Source organism: Malaya genurostris, chromosome 2 (assembly GCF_030247185.1).
Source record: "Malaya genurostris strain Urasoe2022 chromosome 2, Malgen_1.1, whole genome shotgun sequence".
NCBI lineage: Eukaryota > Metazoa > Arthropoda > Insecta > Diptera > Culicidae > Malaya > Malaya genurostris.
In genome coordinates, this window is record NC_080571.1 from 177,511,090 (window position 1) to 177,531,199 (window position 20,110).

Here is a 20,110-nt window from a genome sequence, read left to right on the forward strand (position 1 = left end):
ACTAATTATGATTAGTATCTAACGTGGAAAACAGATTAAAAAACTGACGTGTGAATACAATAATTTAATGAGAGCCGCGAAAATGTTATCGCACACTCACACACACAATTTATTTCATTTCAATTGTACCGCCGACACTGATTTGAGATTTTTCATTTAGGGGTTAACCGTATTTTGTGCTAGGGCACGTAACCAATTTCACTATCTTTACGTTTCGTCTTAGACTCGTCAGTGCAGAGTAGTTCAAATTGAAATACTTACTGTGATCTTAAACAGTTCAATTTGAACCACCAAGCAGACGTAAAGTTATTGCTATTTGCAACACACTTGTAATAAGCACCGAAGTGCTACGTCTTTCCTGACGTGCTGAACGAAAACAAGTTTCGACTAATACTAGCCGATTCAGAAGGTCATTTAGGGGTTAACCTTATTTTTTGCTAGGGCACATAACCAATTTCACTATCATTACGTTTCGTCTTAGACTCGTCAATGCAGAGCAGTTCAAATTGAACTGCTTACTGCGAACTTAAACAGTTCAATTTGAACCGCTAAGCAGACGTAAAGTTATTGCTATTTGCAACACACTTGTAATATACAGGGTCCGCCATCTAACTTTTTGTTTTTGAACTATCGGTTATTTCGACATTGGTAACCTTAATGTCACTTCTGATTTGACAGAAACTTAGTTTTATCCTTCCGCTAAACTAAAATGATTGTGTATACGCTTGAAGAACGCGTGAAAATAGTGCAGTTTTACTTTGAAAGTCAGCTTGAAGAAGACGCCTATTTTTGCCAAAAAATCATCTTCTCGGATGAGGCACATTTTCATCTCGGCGTTTATATTAATAAGCAAAATTATCGAATCTGGGGGACGGAAAACTCGTACGTTATCATGCATCTTCAAAAATGACGGTTTGGTGTGGATTTTGGACTGGCGGCATCATTGGGCCATTTTTCTTCGAAAATGAGGCAAGAGCCGCCGCCACGGTCAACGGCGAGCGCTACTGCGCCATGATAAGCGATTGGTTCTTCCCGTTACTTGAAGAGGACGACTTGGACACCATTTGGTTCCAACAAGACGGCGCTCCGTGTCACACAGCCAACGCTACGATCGATCTTCTGCGCACAGTCTTCGAAGATCGAATAATTAATCGAAATCCGGATGTCATTTGACCGCCTCGGAGCTGTGATTTGACGCCGTTAGACTATTATCTTTGGGGGGCTGTCATAATAAGTGTTATGTGGACAAGCTAGAGACAATTCAAGCCTTGAAGGACAACATTTGTGAAGCCATAGCTGAAATAAAGCGGCATACAATCGAAAATGTACTAAAAAACTAGACCGACCGTATGGCGTACTGCAAGGCCAGCCGAAACAGCCATTTGAATGAAATTATATTCCACAATTACCCGGAAGGATTGTACTTTAATATAAAAAAAAATAAATCTTGAAATCGGATGAACCGTTTGTGTTTAATTGCATGTTTAAAAAAAAAGTTACATGTCGGACCCTGTATACAACGACGATCTCAGCCAACATGAGATAGCAGCAGTGACGATTGTGTGGTCTCAAACACAACATGTAAAGGTGCTCAAAGTTCTGATAGCCATTCACGATTTGTGTTTGAGTCGTTGTTAAGACGTAGAGCTGTCTTGAGCTAGTTTTAAATATGGTCAGTTACTAATGGGGGAAACAGATTTTAAAACTGACATGAAAATATGACTATTCTGAATACAAGAAAAATGACACGGATTCCTGCACCATCAGCAAGACTAAGAGGGCTGGATTTATCCTTATGCTCGGCCTCGCTACGGTTGGATTGCACGTGCAAGGTAATCCACGTCACGTCACTTATACCGACGTATCTCCAGAGCCAGAAGTCGCAGTAATAATAGACTTAATAATGCTTTTAAACGAGCCTAGGCTTGTTAAAATCGGTTTAGTCGTCTCCGAGAAACTTAAGCGGTTAAAAAACAATCCCATTTTGTCGGTAACGTTACTTATACCATCACATCTTCGAAACCAAAAGTCACAGCCATTTGATCTTCGAACTTTATCGATGGCTTATTACTAGCTTTAAAACGAGCTAGGCTTGCTGAAATCGGGTAATATATCTCTGAGAAAATTGCTCGATAAAAATCCGTTATGTGCACCTTTTGCATACACACACACAAACGCACACAGACAATTTCCGATTTCGTCGAGCTGAGTCGATTGCTATATAACACTATGGGTCTCCTAGGCTCCGTTTGATAGTCGGGTTTTCCAGCAATTCTAATGCCTTTCTATATATAAAGGTAAGAATAAGTTAATTTAATGAATGATCTCATGGAATATCATCCGAATCTGATTCCGGTTACTAGTAAAAACATAAATACTTCCAGGGCTAAGCTTTGTCTAGAGCATATTTCAAGGCCATGGATAGTCTAATTTCGAGTAAAATTATAGCCATTGAACTTGATGCAAATTACAAAAGATTTGGCATCACATTTCTCTGGAGTTGTAGAAATCTCAAAGGTAAATAAAATTCGAGTTGTTAACGATTTGAAACAGGCTAACGGAATAGCAATCTGTAAATTATTCGTTCTTGAATATAGAGTTTACATTCCATCGAAGGATGTGGAAATTGACGGTGTACTGAAGCAAATCAGACAGTCGATGACTTGTTTAAAAATGGGATTGGTCGTTTCAAAAACTTTATGCTTGAGGGAGTTGAGATACTCGAGTGCAAGCAATTGTTCTCAGCATCTATTAATGATTGGGCAAGTCTAATCGTCTCTGAGATTCGTTCTAGTGGCATTTGATGAATCTGCGTTGCCTAGCCATGTCTACATCGATCAAATTCGTCTTCCTGTTCGGCTTTTCGTTCCGCACGTTAGGAATAGCATGAATTGTAAAAAATTCGGGCATACAGCAACTTATTGTAGTAATAAGCCTAAATGTATCCGAAGTGGAGGGTCTCATAAGGATAATCTTTGCGATATCCATAAGGATAATCTTTGCGATCAGCATGCGCTGCATTTAAGTTGCTCAAAGACAAAATGAAGCTTTCTACACAAGCACGGTCTAAGCGCTCATATGAAGATATGTTTAAAGCTGTAATTTTCGTCTTCCTCTCGAAACAGAAATCAGTTTTTCAAATTTAGAGTCAAAGGAATCTGACTCAGATGAATAGTGAAGGCATATCGTTTGTCACTCTTCAAGGGTCACATAAGAGAAAGAAGTCCTTCTCTATGCAGTCAATAATGGATTAAAACGATTATTTTTGTTTTAACACCCAACGTTTCGACGCTACTGGTTTGCGTCTTCTTCAGGGGAACTGTATTTAGAAATAGACGTTACAAACTATGTTCGACTAATCACAATTTTGAAAAGACTTACAAAAACAGGTTATCGTTCCTCGTCAAAAACACTCTTGTAGGTGTCAATAGTCATACGGTGGAGATTCAGCTTCTGGTATAACTACAAAAACACATATAACAAATATTCACAAGAAATGTACAAACAGGGCTACTTATAAAAATTACAATAAAATTACTCATTAAAATTTGTCTAGAAACACAAATTAAAAAACTTTGGCTATGGTCACTTTCTTTTGTTTTGGCGGATTTGTTTTTCTTCTCTCTGATTTCTATCTATGGTATAAACTGAAATATTTCATTGCTTGGCGGTAAAAAAGGGTGTGATATCTTGGAAAAATGTCTTGTGAAACAATTCCTAATTGTATGCAATATTGCTGCGTATACTACACTAAAACCATCTGTGTCTGTACGATTGTTAACAGTATGTGATGTATTGGTTATATGACACATTTCTAGATATGGGAGAGCTGAGGAACGGAAAGTGCGATCTACTACTGTGGTCTTATCTATTGCGAATCTGTGTTCGTGATCAATGCAATGTTCTATTAGCGCAGTTTGTGCTCTAAGAGATTTGATCTGATTATCTGTATGAGTATGATCTTGTATGATATGTTCTAATTTGTTTACATTTGATTTATGCCCTGCTAGTCTGACTTTTAGAGAATTTTTGGTCATGCCGATATAGCAACTTTCGCAGTTGTTACATGGTATTTTGTATATAACATTATGTTGTTGCATTCTAGGTACGGGATCTTTAACTTTACTATGGAGTGAACCTACGGTATGTATCTGCCTGCAGGCGCATCTTACAGAACTGTAGTCTTTTTTTTCAAAACACGGATGATTCGTGATGTTAGTCCATTGATGTTTGCTATGGATCGGTAGGTAGTTTCAGATAACGATGGTGCTGCTGATGACGATGCTATTGATGATGAGGCTGTTGACGACGATGATGCTGGTGATGTATGAGGTGAACCGTTATATGCTGTGTGTGAGCTATTTTTATGTTTAGCGTAATGGTGTTGCAATAGACTGTTGATGAAAGTTCGGGGGTAGTTGTTTTCTTGCAAGTTATTGAAAAGTATCCTTTTTAATGTTTCCGGATCAAGGTTGGTTGAGAGAGCGTATACTCGGTGGATGAAATTTTTGGCTACGTTAATTTTGTTATTGAACTGGTGAAACGAATAGAAATTTAGCAGACGGCCTGATGAGATTGGTTTAGAGTACCATTCGGTTTTGAGTGTTTGGTCTGCTTTACGAATAATTGCCATGTCGAGATATGGTAATCTGTTGTTTTGTTCTATTTCTATTGTGAATTGTAGATGTGCTTCTTGTTCATTGAACTGTTTGAGAACAAATTGAGCTTTATCTCCTGGTACGGCAAGAAAAAGGTCGTCAACATATTTTCCTAGCACGGGGATTTCGAAATTAAATGTTTTTACAGTTTTGTGTATGAGGTTGTCCAGTACGATGTCAGCTAAAATCGGTGAAAGAGGGCTTCCCATCGCAGTGCCAAACTTTTGACGGTAGAATTTGTTTTTATAGCAAAAATAACTGGATTCTATGAGGAAGCTCACTATTTCGAGAAATAAATCCAGGTTTATGTTTGTTTTCTCTCTTATTTCTGGCCAGCGTTCGATGATGTTTCTATTTACGAGCTGTATCGGTATGTTTGTAAATAATGAAATCACGTCTAGAGAGATCATTATGTAATTTGGCGATAATAGTATACTGTTAATCATTTTACAAAATTCGAATGAGTTTTTTATGTCATATCTGCTAGAGGCAGCTTCTTTTAGTATGTTTGATATGTATTTGGATAGTTTGTATGTAGGTGCAGTAACATTTGGTACAACCGGTCTCAACGGAAGACTGTTTTTGTGTGCTTTTGATTGGCCGTATATTCTAGGACAGATGGCATTATAAGTTCGTAGCCATCGTAGCCATGATTAACAGTATAACATTACCGCCAAATTACATATTGATCTCTCTAGACGTGATTTCATTATTTACAAACATACCGATACAGCTCGTAAATAGAAACATCATCGAACGCTGGCCAGAAATAAGAGAGAAAACAAACATAAACCTGGATTTATTTCTCGAAATAGTGAACTTCCTCATAGAATCCAGTTATTTTTGCTATAAAAACAAATTCTACCGTCAAAAGTTTGGCACTGCGATGGGAAGCCCTCTTTCACCGATTTTAGCTGACATCGTACTGGACAACCTCATACACAAAACTGTAAAAATATTTAATTTCGAAATCCCCGTGCTAGGAAAATATGTTGACGACCTTTTTCTTGCCGTAACAGGAGATAAAGCTCAATTTGTTCTCAAACAGTTCAATGAACAAGAAGCACATCTACAATTCACAATAGAAATAGAACAAAACAACAGATTACCATATCTCGACATGGCAATTATTCGTAAAGCAGACCAAACACTCAAAACCGAATGGTACTCTAAACCAATCTCATCAGGCCGTCTGCTAAATTTCTATTCGTTTCACCAGTTCAATAACAAAATTAACGTAGCCAAAAATTTCATCCACCGAGTATACGCTCTCTCAACCAACCTTGATCCGGAAACATTAAAAATGATAATTTTCAATAACTTGCAAGAAAACAACTACCCCCGAACTTTCATCAACAGTCTATTGCAACACCATTACGCTAAACATAAAAATAGCTCACACACAGCATATAACGGTTCACCTCATACATCACCAGCATCATCGTCGTCAACAGCCTCATCATCAATAGCATCGTCATCAGCAGCACCATCGTTATCTGAAACTACCTACCGATCCATAGCAAACATCAATGGACTAACATCACGAATCATCCGTGTTTTGAAAAAAAAAGACTACAGTTCTGTAAGATGCGCCTGCAGGCAGATACATACCGTAGGTTCACTCCATAGTAAAGTTAAAGATCCCGTTCCTATAATGCAACAACATTATGTTATATACAAAATACCATGTAACAACTGCGAAAGTTGCTATATCGGCATGACCAAAAATTCTCTAAAAGTTAGACTAGCAGGGCATAAATCAAATGTAAACAAATTAGAACATATCATACAAGATCATACTCACACAGATAATCAGATCACATCTCTTAGAGCACAAACTGCGCTAATAGAACATTGCATTGATCACGAACACAGATTCGCAATAGATAAGACCACAGTAGTAGATCGCACTTTCCGTTCCTCAGCTCTCCCATATCTAGAAATGTGTCATATAACCAATACATCACATACTGTTAACAATCGTACAGACACAGATGGTCTTAGTGTAGTATACGCAGCAATATTGCATACAATTAGGAATTGTTTCACAAGAAATATTTCCAAGATATCATAACCCTTTTTTACCGCCAAGCAACGAAATATTTCAGTTTGTACCATAGATAGAAATCAGAGAGAAGAAAAACAAATCCACCAAAACAAAAGAAAGTGACCATAGCCAAAGTTTTTTAGTTTGTGTTTCTAGACAAATTTTAATGAGTAATTTTATTGTAATTTTTGTAAGTAGCCTTGTTTGTACATTTCTTGTGAATATTTGTTATATGTGTTTTTGTAGTTATACCAGAAGCTGAATCTCCACCGTATGACTATTGACACCTACAAGAGTGTTTTTGACGAGGAACGATAACCTGTTTTTGTAAGTCTTTTCAAAATTGTGATTAGTCGAACATAGTTTGTAACGTCTATTTCTAAATACAGTTCCCCTGAAGAAGACGCAAACCAGTAGCGTCGAAACGTTGGGTGTTAAAACAAAAATAATCGTTTTAATCCATTATTGACTGCATAGCCGATAAACGAATCTACATTCAAATAGAATCCAGTCGAAAGTGTCCCAAAAGAAGTCCTCCTCCAAATTATCAAAACTGACACCTAAAATTTCACTATCAAAAAGAGATCCCTGTGTAAACCCAAAAATGTCGAAACCAATGACTTTGCATCCACATTTGTCAAATTCACGAACCGAACCGGGGATTAGAACAATAATAGACAATAATCCAGTAGGCGCCTTTCAACAGCCGCCAATAGGATTGCTGAAGTTTTAGGAAATTGTAGAATGGATTTTCGCAAAACCCGCATAACGGCTTTCCTTCCATAAGCTAGAAATTTTTTTAAGCAATCATTAGCTGAATGTAGAATTCTCTCAGAGTTGATAGATGATTTATCATCAGTGATTCAAATGATTCAATCACTGTTCTGCAGTGGAATTGTCGAAGCTTCATGCCAAAACTTGACTCATTCAAAATTTTATTGCATAGTTAAAAAATTTTTAATAACTTTAACATTATACGTCTCTATAGATACTCTTCGTGTGATGGAATGCTTTTAGGAATTAAGAAATGCTATTCCTTTCATAGATTAAACATTCCTTCGACCTCTAGTATAGAAGTGGTTGCTTGTCAAATAAACATTAGAGGCAACGATATTTGTGTAGCTTCGGTTTATATTCCTCTAAGAGCATAAGTTGAACAACGACAGCTTAATGAAATGGTTGAAGCCCTTTATGCTCCACGATTGATTCTTGGAGATTTCAATTCGCACGGAATTATGTGGGGCTCCTTTAACAATGATTACAGATCATTTTCAATATATAATATTAGCGACAGTTTTAACATGACGGTATTAAATATGAGTAGCATGACACGGATCCCAAGACCTCCTGCACGTCGAAGTGCATAAGATAAATCTCTTTGCTCGACTTCAATTCGACAATATTTCCTGATTTACACGGCAGCCATCATTTCAATTAGCAGTAGCAAATGCATTGCTACTTCAGTGAATATTCCATATGATTTGACAAAAAATATTGACTGGATTAAATACCAAAGTAATATTTCAAGCAAGGATGGTTATTAAAGTATCAAACAACGCTCTCTAGTAACTCTTCACACGATTCAATCAGTGGCATCAAAGAGAGCATCTCAGCAACAAAAACCCAACCTGGTTCATTTAACATAGAAAGTACACCAGTGGGGATTCTGCTGTGGGGATTCTCTCTGAAGCAACAATCGGTTGCTCATTCTCGTGTTGCGATCTGATTTTATACGAGCAGTGGATAATTGTGATAGAATTATTTTACTATTGCCGCTTAATCTAACTATGTGCATGTAGCCTTTATATAAGTTGTGTCTATGAAAATGTCTGTGACAGCTCCACATCAGGGTTTTGAATCATCATCAAGTCGAATCATCGATTTGAATTCATGCGATAATTGTCAACTTGCGATTCTCTCTTGGTAAATTCCATACAGCCACGATCATGCCTGACTGTATATATATGTTAAGGGCCGTGAAATATTCAGAGTATGAAGTGGAGCGAAGAAATATTGAAAAATTCTCTCGCGGTTCATGCACTGAGAGGCAACGAGTTCTTATAGCATTTTCTGCCAGTTTGAAAATGTATACAATGTAGAGAAATATGGAGCCGCTTCAGCCAAATTATCGACAATCACAAACACTGATTTCAAGTGTCTTGAATTCAATGGAAGAACTCTCCCTGCTGAGAGAATATGACTTCCTCATTTGTTCGATTTTGAAGGCCGCAGAACAAGCTGATTTCTTGGTCCAGAAGAACCAAATGATTTCTTGGTCCAACGACTAATTGAAGGCCACTAAACCCTTGTTGGGACAAAGAGTGCTTAGCTGCTAAACACGCGAAAAAAACTGCTTGCAAGACGTTTTTTTAAACGAGAAGGAAAACTGCTTGCAAGAAGTTTTTTAAAACGAGAAGGAGGAACTCCTCAGAATTTTGAAAAAATGAGCACGACCAGAAGAGTGAGGAATTGTAACGTGAGAAATGAGAGTGAGAAATACTCCAACCGATGAATATTTGACTTTGATGAGAAGGTTTGCCCAGATTCTGTTCCTGCGCAGAGCATTATTCGGGAATATACTCCAAATAATTATTCTATTGGTAGCCCCTTTTCAATGATGGAATTTTCTATAGCACTCTTGTCTTGTAACAATAACGCTCCTGGGTTGAACAGAATAAAAAATAACATGGTGCAGAATCTACTTAACCGTAACGTAAAAAGACGCTAGTAAGAATTGTTCAACAAGTTTTTTGTACATAACATTGTTTCACCAGACTGGAGGCAAGTGAAAGTTATCGCCATTCAAAAGCCGGGGAAACCAACTTCCAATCGCTTCCGTGGAAATAAAGGGACGAATGTTTGCCTTGCATTACTTTCGTCTGACATCCAAATTGCCTTCGCTCAAAAACAACAAACGACATCTGTTATAAATATGTTGTTATAAATAATTATTTGCACAACCTTTTGTCTGAGAATTTTCCACATGGGGATTCACAACATGCAGAAATAACCACAAAGCTCATGCCTAAGTCCACTCCGCTATAATTTTTATGTGAATGACATTGGCAGCTGTCTAGTAACCCCATGCAAACTAAGACAATTGGCAAATGATGGCGTGGTTTCAGTAACTGGACCCAAAGCTGTTGATCTGCAAAAACCTGTTTTAATCCACCTAGTGGTGTAATGATGCCTTTCTCATGTACATATAATATTGTAGTATTCTATTCAAAAATTTTCTCTTCGATTTTTGAAAGAAACCAAGTGATTGTTTATGCATAACATACAGAATAAAACAGTGCTTTGATTGCGTAAGCCATCCTTAAGAGAACGACACTTCCGGTACCGGAACCCGAGAACCGGTATAATCGAAGTCGGTTCGTACGGCCACCAACTAACATGACACACAAACTCTTCTAGTACGCACCCTATAACTCCGGATTCGGAAATCGGATCCGGATGAAATTCAGGAATTCCGTATGGGACCCGAAAGCCTTTCATTTGAATCTAAGTTTGTGGAAATCGGTCAAACCATCGCTGAGAAAAGTGAGTGAGATCCATTTTGGTGTATATGACCACTATTTCCGGTACTTCCGGAACCGGATACCGGGAGCTAGGATAGCCGGAATCGGTTTGTTTAGTTGCCTACTGATAATGACTATCGATTTGTGTAGTTTTGAGACCAGTTTAGAAAAACTTTCACGTTTTTTGTTTCGCCGGTTTAAGTGACGGTGTACAATATTGAACACACTTTACCCTATAATTCCGGAACCGGAAGTCGGATCCGGATGAAATTCAGGAATTCCGTATGGGACCGGGAGACCTTTCATTTGAATCTAAGTTTGTGGAAATCGGTCAAACCATCGCTGAGAAAAGTGAGTGAGATCCATTTTGGTATATATGACCACTATTTCCGGTACTTCCGGAACCGGATACCGAGAACCAGGATAGCCGGAATCGGTTTGTTTAGTTGCCTACTGATAATGACTATCGATTTGTGTAGTTTTGAGACCAGTTTAGAAAAACTTTCACGTTTTTTGTTTCGCCGGTTTAAGTGACGGTGTACAATATTGAACACACTTTACCCTATAATTCCGGAACCGGAAGTCGGATCCGGATGAAATTCAGGAATTCCGTATTAGACCGGGTGACCTTTCATTTGAATCTAAGTTTGTGGAAATCGGTCAAACCATCGCTGAGAAAAGTGAGTGAGATCCATTTTGGTATATATGACCACTATTTCCGGTACTTCAGGAACCGGATACCGAGAACCAGGATAGCCGGAATCGATTTGTTTAGTTGCCTACTGATATTGACTATCGGTTTGTGTAGTTTTGAGACCAGTTTAGAAAAATTTTTACGTTTTTTGTTTCGCCGGTTTAAGTGACGGTGTACAATATTGAACACACTTTACCCTATAATTCCGGAACCGGAAGTCGGATCCGGATGAAATTCAGCAATTTCGTATAGGACCGGAAAAACTTTCATTGGAATCTAAGTTTGTGGAAATTGCTCAAACCATCGCTGAGAAAAGTGAGTGAGATCCATTTTGGTATATATGACCACTATTTCCGGTACTTCCGGAACCGGATACCGAGAACCAGCATAACTTGAATTGGTTTGTTTAGTTGCCTACTGATAATTACTATCGATTTGTGTAGTTTTGAGACCAAAAAACTTTCACGTTTTTTGTTTCGCCGGTTTAAGTGACGGTGTACAATATTGAACACACTTTACCCTATAATTCCGGAAGCGGAAGTCGGATTCGGATGAAATTCAGGAATTCCGTATGGGACCCGAAAGCCTTTCATTTGAATCTAAGTTTGTGGAAATCGGTCAAACCATCGCTGAGAAAAGTGAGTGAGATCCATTTTGGTATATATGACCACTATTTCCGGTACTTCCGGAACCGGATAACGAGAACCAGGATAACTTGAATTGGTTTGTTTAGTTGCCTACTGATAATGACTATCGGTTTGTGTAGTTTTGAGACCAGTTTAGAAATTTTTTTACGTTTTTTGTTTCGCCGGTTTAAGTGACGGTGTACAATATTGAACACACTTTACCCTATAATTCCGGAAGCGGAAGTCGGATCCGGATGAAATTCAGGAATTCCGTATGGGACCCGAAAGCCTTTCATTTGAATCTAAGATTGTGGAAATCGGTCAAACCATCGCTGAGAAAAGTGAGTGAGATCCATTTTGGTATATATGACCACTATTTCCGGTACTTCCGGAACCGGATACCGAGAACCAGGATAGCCGGAATCGGTTTGTTTAGTTGCCTTCTGATAATGACTATCGGTTTGCGTAGTTTTGAGACCAGTTTAGAAATTTTTTTACGTTTTTTGTTTCGCCGGTTTAAGTGACGGTGTACAATATTGAACACATTTTACCCTATAATTCCGGAACCGGAAGTCGGATCCCGATGAAATTCAGGAATTCCGTATGGGACCAAAACACCTTTCATTTGATTCTAAGTTTGTGGAAATCGGTCAAACTATCGCTGAGTAAAGTGAGTGAGATCCATTTTGGTATATATGACCACTATTTCCGGTACTTCAGGAACCGGATACCAAGAACCAGGATAGCCGGAATCGATTTGTTTAGTTGCCTACTGATAATGACTATCGGTTTGTGTAGTTTTGAGACCAGTTTAGAAAAATTTTTACGTATTTTGTTTCGCCGGTTTAAGTGACGGTGTACAATATTGAACACACTTTACACTATAATTCCGGCACCGGAATTCGGATCCGGATGAAATTCAGGTATTTCGTATGGGACCGGAAAACCTTTCATTTGAATCTAAGTTTGTGGAAATCGCTCAAACCATCGCTGAGAAAAGTGAGTGAGATCCATTTTGGTATATATGACCACTATTTCCAGTACTTCCGGAACCGGATACCGAGAACCAGGATAACTTGAATTGGTTTGTTTAGTTGCCTACTGATAATTACTATCGATTTGTGTAGTTTTGAGACCAGTTTAGAAAAACTTTCACGTTTTTTGTTCCGCCGGTTTAAGTGACGGTGTACAATATTGAACACACTTTACCCTATAATTCCGGAACCGGAAGTCAGATTCGGATGAAATTCAGGAATTCCGTATGGGACCGGAAAACCTTTCATTTGAATCTTAGTTTGTGGAAATCGGTGAAACCATCGCTGAGAAAAGTGAGTGAGATCCATTTTGGTATATATGACCACTATTTCCGGTACTTCCGGAACCGGATACCGAGAACCAGGATATCTTGAATCGGTTTGTTTAGTTGCCTACGGATAATGACTATCGATTTGTGTAGTTTTGAGACCAGTTTAGAAAAACTTTCATGTTTTTTGTTTCGCCGGTTTAAGTGACGGTGTACAATATTGAACACACTTTACCCTATAATTCCGGAACCGGAATTCGGATCCGGATGAAATTCAGGTATTTCGTATGGGACCGTAAAACCTTTCATTTGAATCTAAGTTTGTGGAAATCACTCAAACCATCGCTGAGAAAAGTGAGTGAGATCCATTTTGGTATATATGACCACTATTTCCAGTACTTCCGGAATCGGATACCGAGAACCAGGATAACTTGAATTTGTTTGTTTAGTTGCCTACTGATAATTACTATCGATTTGTGTAGTTTTGAGACCAGTTTAGAAAAACTTTCATGTTTTTTGTTTCGCCGGTTTAAGTGACGGTGTACAATATTGAACACACTTTACCCTATAATTCTGGAACCGGAAGTCAGATTCGGATGAAATTCAGGAATTCCGTATGGGACCGGAAAACCTTTCATTTGAATCTTAGTTTGTGGAAATCGGTGAAACCATCGCTGAGAAAAGTGAGTGAGATCCATTTTGGTATATATGACCACTATTTCCGGTACTTCCGGAACCGGATACCGAGAACCAGGATATCTTGAATCGGTTTGTTTAGTTGCCTACGGATAATGACTATCGATTTGTGTAGTTTTGAGACCAGTTTAGAAAAATTTTCACGTTTTTTGTTTCGCCGGTTTAAGTGACGGTGTACAATATTAAACACACTTTACCCTATAATTCCGGAACCGGAAGTCGGATCCGGATGAAATTCAGGAATTCCGTATGGGACCACGAGACCTTTCATTTGAATCCTAGTTTGCCCAAATCGGTTCAGCCATCTCCGAGAAAACCTAGTGAGATTATTTGACACATACACACACACACACACACACACACACACACACACACACACACACACACACACACACACAGACATTGCTCAGCTCGATGAACTGAGTCGAATGGTATATGACACTTGGCCCTCCGGGCCAATTTTCACTAGTCGGTTTTTCAAGTGATTGCATAACCTTTCTATATGAGAAAGGCAAAAACACTTTTAGATAACTTGTCCGTTTGGGCTGTTCATCTGGGTATTTAATTCTCTGCGGAAAAAACTGAACTGGTCGTCTTGCCAAGAAAGCATGATCCCGCGCAGCTTCAGCTCCATATGATGATCGCACCAGTTTTAACGTTCTAATGCCTCGGGAAGTGGTTTGCTTCGTGGAGAATAGAGAGGACACATTAGGTATCTGATAACAAAATGCCAACAAAGAATATATTTTCTTTGAACAATAACAGGATCTTGGTGGGGTACTGATCCGGAAGATCTAATAAAATTATATCAGACAACGATACATTCAGTGATGAAATATGGATGAGTTTGCTTTCTTTCTGCTGCGAACTCTCATATTATCAAATTGGAGCGAATTCAGCACTGTTGTTTGCGAATTGCCTTAGGCTGCATGCATTCGACACATAGATACATGAAGTTCCAGCGGGAGTTCTTTCATTGAAAGATCGCTTTTTGGAGCTTCCATCACGACTGCCAATAAGATGTGAGGTACTGAGTTCCCTATTTATTATTATCTTCGAAAGGCTAGTTAAGCATCAATCTCAAATAAGATTCATGACAGTATTTTATAACCATATGTCACAGGAAATCAACCCTTCAAGATATATTCCTATCCATGTTAGCCTCCTAAATGTCCCTGACTCTAATTTATTTTTCGACACATCCATATAGTGCCATGCTCAAGGAGTCCTGTATTATTTACGCTCGATGGAAATCCTGAAAATATTTCGATGGACATGTTGTATAATAATTATAAATTCATTATAGTCTGGGTCGGCTCTTTGCTTTATTCCAGGTGCTATTGAGAGTACAGTTTATGACAGACCGATTGCTTTCTACGAATTTTAGAGCGCGTCTCGCCAATGAACATATGCCAGTTGGCAAGCTTCTGTTGATAATGATGATCGACAAAGGTATAGTTGAAGAGGTTGGATGTGAGTAGGGATTTTTTTCGTGTGATATCCATACTCATGTCCAATCACTACACGTCAAGCTTCTCATCACAATTCATCGACGGGCTAATCGTACTTCTGAAAAAACGCGTCGGAGGTGAAAATGCTCGTTCTTATAGATAAATCAGTCTTATCAATTACGATTACAGTATTATATCTAGAAATCTGAAGCAGAAGTTTGAAAAAGTGATCTATACCCTCAATGTCTTACGCGATGTGCAGCCACACTGGCTTTGAAAGATAAAATAGCACAGTTGAAAGTATATATAAGAAGGGGAAAGCTTTTGTCTTTTGAACACAATCATGCATTTGACAGAGTGAGACATAATTTTCTGTTTGTTTCAATTCGGACAATAATGTCTATAAATTGGGACAACCTTGTGACAAATTTTGAGCAGCTGGTGTGGACTCACACTCTACATAGCTTATCTTTACACCAAAAGTTACCCTACAAAATACTTCCATCACATCGAAAATATGGTACAAGACACAACTCACATGCCGGTTAGAGGAAAGCGACCTAAAACTGTAACTTTTGGCCTTGAAATGTTAGGCACTACTAATTAGTATACGTTTTCAGGGGATCCGAAATCTTCCAGTTTACTTCTACTCCATATAAACACTTTGATAAACCTTCTTTACCTAAAATTAACTCTAGAAAACATTCCATCTTTTCCTTTTCAAGTCCGCCAAAGCCCCTCCGCCGATCTCATCCATCGTTATAGAACCAGCAATCCGAGATACGTAGAGTTTAACGGCAATACCAAGCCGCCAATTGGAAATAATATGAGAAAATCTATCCACAACGAAGTGAACTATATATGTGGGTGAACGGAAAAGTTCCACACAGACGACCGATGCATATTGAAGAATGAACAAATGGAGAAAACAGCATGTTCCGAACAAACCGAAACCATCGAGCATAAATATTTCGACTTTCGCAGAGTTACAGATTCTTATGAATTACTACAACATAAATATTTGATATTGACAGGAGGACACGGCTGTTATCTTCCATAGAACAGTTCAACCTGTCAAAAAGATCAAAAATTTTGTAAACATTTTATCAAGAACAAAAGCTTTATAAACATATTATCAATTCATTCACATTTATTCGTGAGAATTCAGATCATTGGATACATGTAAACAGTTTAAATTTTGATTTTCAAATCAATGTTTGACATATTGTTAATTTAAGTTATACTTAACAAACGAGTATTGATATTCGGAAGTATAAAATAAGAATGTCAGTTTTATTCTCGTTCTCCAGTTATAACTCTCTCATCACCCACTCACCTTTTTTGGATGAATAGCTAAAAATAGTTTATTAATTATTAGTCTTTAAAATGACTAATAGTGTTTCATGTAGCCTTGAAAAGGACTGTTCAACCCTAGGTAACCAGAAAAGTTTAAAGGAGCCAATAGCCATTCGTATGCAGTGGAAATAAATGTTCAACACCGACTGTTAGGCTAGGTATTATGTAGTAAAATTTTACATTTTATTTAGTGTTTCTTTGTCTATAGCATTTCTCAATAACTGCCAATTTTTTTTTGTTATGAGACTTAACGACTACAAATAACTTTTCGATATTTTCAACAATGAACTTTTGTCAGTAGTTAACATTTGATGAATGGACACTCATATGCAAGAGATATTACATAATTGTTTAGCAATAATATAAGCCAAATTAATGTTAAAAGCATTGTTATAAAAGTGCTTCAATTGACCAACTATTTAGGATCATATGTGCTGATTATTGCTTGCTAATAACGATGAAATATCGATAGAGCTACTGTAATCTGATCGTTATGTATTTTAAAATTGTATCAACATCGAATTATATGATAACCATGAAGTTATAGCTTTGAGAAAAACTTAGCAATAAAATAAATTTTCATACAGTAGCAAACATACGTTAACGATCGTTGACTAGCCAGTTGCAATATATTTAAAATAAAAAATGTAGTTATGTTCTAATCACTGAAATACTATTATATAAGAACGCATAACATCATTCAGAGCGATAAAATGATACAATAATGGAAATAATATTTACTTCGAGGCCATTAGTCAAGTTTATCAACAAACAAAAACAAAAATGAAGAAACTTCGAAAGCGACATACTATGAATAAGTATTTAATGCATAATAATTGGCAATCTCATAAAAACGGGTTGAATAAATTAAATTACACTATTATGCAACAGGCGATCAAGCTTTAATATTACCTTAAAAATAAGATTGCTCTTTGAAAAGCCCGCCTGTTCTTTTCTAAAAGATCTTCCTCTTCGATCTGAATGTTTTTTTTGTAGATTTTGTAGAATCTATAAAATTACAAAATAGTTAAAAAAAGGTAGGATTCGTTAAGGCAACATTAAAATACAAATGAAATGAAAAAAAAAATATTTAGAATTTTAGTGAAAATGTGTGTTTGTACGGTGAAAGTGCAAATATTTTTCAATGTAAAACGGAACGAATTTTGTAAAATACCTGTGAAATATTATTTGTGTTTTAATAAATTCTTATGTGATAAATAATGAAAAATTATTTTAGAACATAAGCATATACAGTAATTAGTTTAATTAATTATTAAAGAGCAGGGAAAAGACCACTAGAGTTATTTTCGGTCAAACTTGTTGAAATACACATTTAATCCGCGGTAACATTCAATTTGTCAATCATAGCTATTGTTTGTGTAGTGCTATCAGTACAAGCAATACACGGAGAGAGGAAGAAGGAGAAAGTTATGACACAGAAAGCAAGCGGGTAATGCAAGCTTTCTGAACACACTCCACAACAGGACAATAGTATCTATCTCCTTTTGTATGGATACGCTACGCACTGTTGCTGAACAATGCTATACGGTCGACAGTGGTTGACCATTATATTCGAGTTATACATCGCTTGTGTAATATGTATTACAATAGGAGCTAGGTTAAGATTGTAAATCAAGCAATGCAAGAGAAGGTGGATCGCTCTGAGCTGATGAATACGAGAGGGGAACTCTTGAGCATACTATACCATTCCATGCAGTATTCTCCTCACAGAGTAATTTAAACATGTTTGATGGTGACGAATCCAACTTCGCAGCCTGGAAATGGTGTATTGAGCATCATTTGGCAAAGATGAAGCTCTCACACTCACTTCATCGTACGCCTGCGGAAGAAGATTATTCCAAAAAACTACAAGGATCAGTCCCATGGGGTTGTTCGAATCATTGATATGCAACAAGGCAACCAAATTTCTAATGATCGAAATTTTCAATTAATCGTCACACTTTTGAATCCGGAAATGCACGAGAGTTTGCTTGAATTGATTGATTCGAATACGCGAACCCAGAATATAGACTCTATTTGTCGTGATTTGTATTTATTTTGTAGCCGAAGAAATTACATCAATAGCCCAAATGTATCCAATTATATATTTGTACATGCTAGCGATACGGATATCTATATGTAAGCTTCTCTTTGCCAAGCTTGTGTTCAAGTTTAGTTTCCCTTTGATATATCGCTTACTCCTTCAAAACCGTCGACTGCGGCAGGGAAATTCGGTATTTCGGAGATTTTTCGCAGACAAAAAGGACACTGCTAGCTATTAATCAACATTTCAATGAAAATACATGGCTATGGAAAATACATGGCTATGGACATTCAAATCAATACGTAGAAATATTTCCAATCAAATGGTGACATAAGATTGATAGAATATTGACTGAGCTGTAATTTTTCAAAACCTGAGTTTTTAATTTGCACTCCTATATAAAAAACGAAAATGTGTTTCACATTAAAAGTCCCAAGGAAAACTGCAGCAAAAGCAGATCAAAAATCAATGATGCTAAGCCAAGGAATGGATAAAGACGTCGATGCAATCGATACCATTGTAATAATGGTAGACAATACTATGCTAAATAAATTGTTTCTACTACAGTACGCGAAACAGGAGATAGACACACTGGTGTGAACGTACCAAAAGGCCGGTACATCCACAACGGTGAACATGCGGGATCGTTTGTGTTCCATACAACGGTGAAATTTTGATGCTTGTCAAGAATATTTATTGAATATGATCTCTTCATTCGTGAATTAGAACGCATAGGATCGACACTGACGGTGCCAGAGAAGGTTCATGCACTGCTAATTGCCATACCGGAGAGGTGTAAGCATGTGAAAGGCACTTTGATGATGATATCTAATGAGGTATTATGTGCAAAGTCCATCATGGAAGAAAAATGTTTTGCGATGCTGCTGCTGGGGAAGCTGAAAGGAAAGAGCAGAAAATGTTGCTTTAGCGAGTAGGAAAAAGGACGTTAGATGTTTGAGAAGAATACCCGCTATGATGGCTGGTTGTTCGCAAAACAAGAATGGTATAATCGTGGTTGACTCTGACGCGTCTGATCATATGATGAATGATAAATCCCTGCTGGAGGGCATGGAACATTGAATGTTTTCTTTCTTCGAACTACGAAGAAAGAAAACATGAAGCTCTGTTCGGTTTTTTGTAAAAATAAAGCACATTATTTGATATTGTAGAACGTTCTTTCAGTTTCCTATTTGGAAGAAAACTTATTTTCGGGTGGAAAAGCAGGACGTTGTGGAAAACAGGTTATTTTCATATATAAATAGGTCTCATATAAATATAAATAGCTTATCCAATATTAATAAGATTAAAAAACGAATCGTCATTAGTGAATATGAATCCTGCAACGTTTGTCGAAAAACAAGTTACTCTTAAAATGTCGCATGAACGACCTTTGAGTTGATCAGAAATCGAATTGCTTTTTAGAAAGCAAATGGTTGGGGGTATCAATGTGAATCCTAGAGAATTTCACGAACGGGAAGTCTGTGATGGTTGTCAGCTGGGGAACAGCAACAAAAGAAATATGGAACTGCCAAGGCCTTGAAGAACGTTAGGAGTAGTCCACACGGATGTTTGTGGAAGTATGGAACAAAATACCTATGATGGTTTTTCGTTACTTTGTATCCTTCAACGATAATTTCATACATTATACCGTAGTTTACCACATAGAAAATCAATCAGACGTTCTAGAGAAACTGAACTTGGAGAAACTTGGTTA

General features: G+C 37.4%; 1 protein-coding gene across 3 annotated transcripts in view; it reads right to left on the reverse strand.

Annotated features, from left to right (window-relative positions):
- LOC131427598 (potassium/sodium hyperpolarization-activated cyclic nucleotide-gated channel 2) overlaps nucleotides 1-20,110 on the reverse strand; it is a 1,904,453-nt gene that overhangs the window by 818,689 nt on the left and 1,065,654 nt on the right. For 2 of the 3 annotated variants that reach the window (XM_058590943.1, XM_058590945.1), the window contains one exon: nucleotides 17,265-17,360. The exons of the other annotated variant lie outside the window; for it this stretch is intronic. In XM_058590943.1, coding sequence (XP_058446926.1) covers nucleotides 17,265-17,360 — 96 coding nt within the window. The remainder of the gene's footprint in view (nucleotides 1-17,264; nucleotides 17,361-20,110) is intronic. 3 annotated transcript variants of the gene reach the window in all.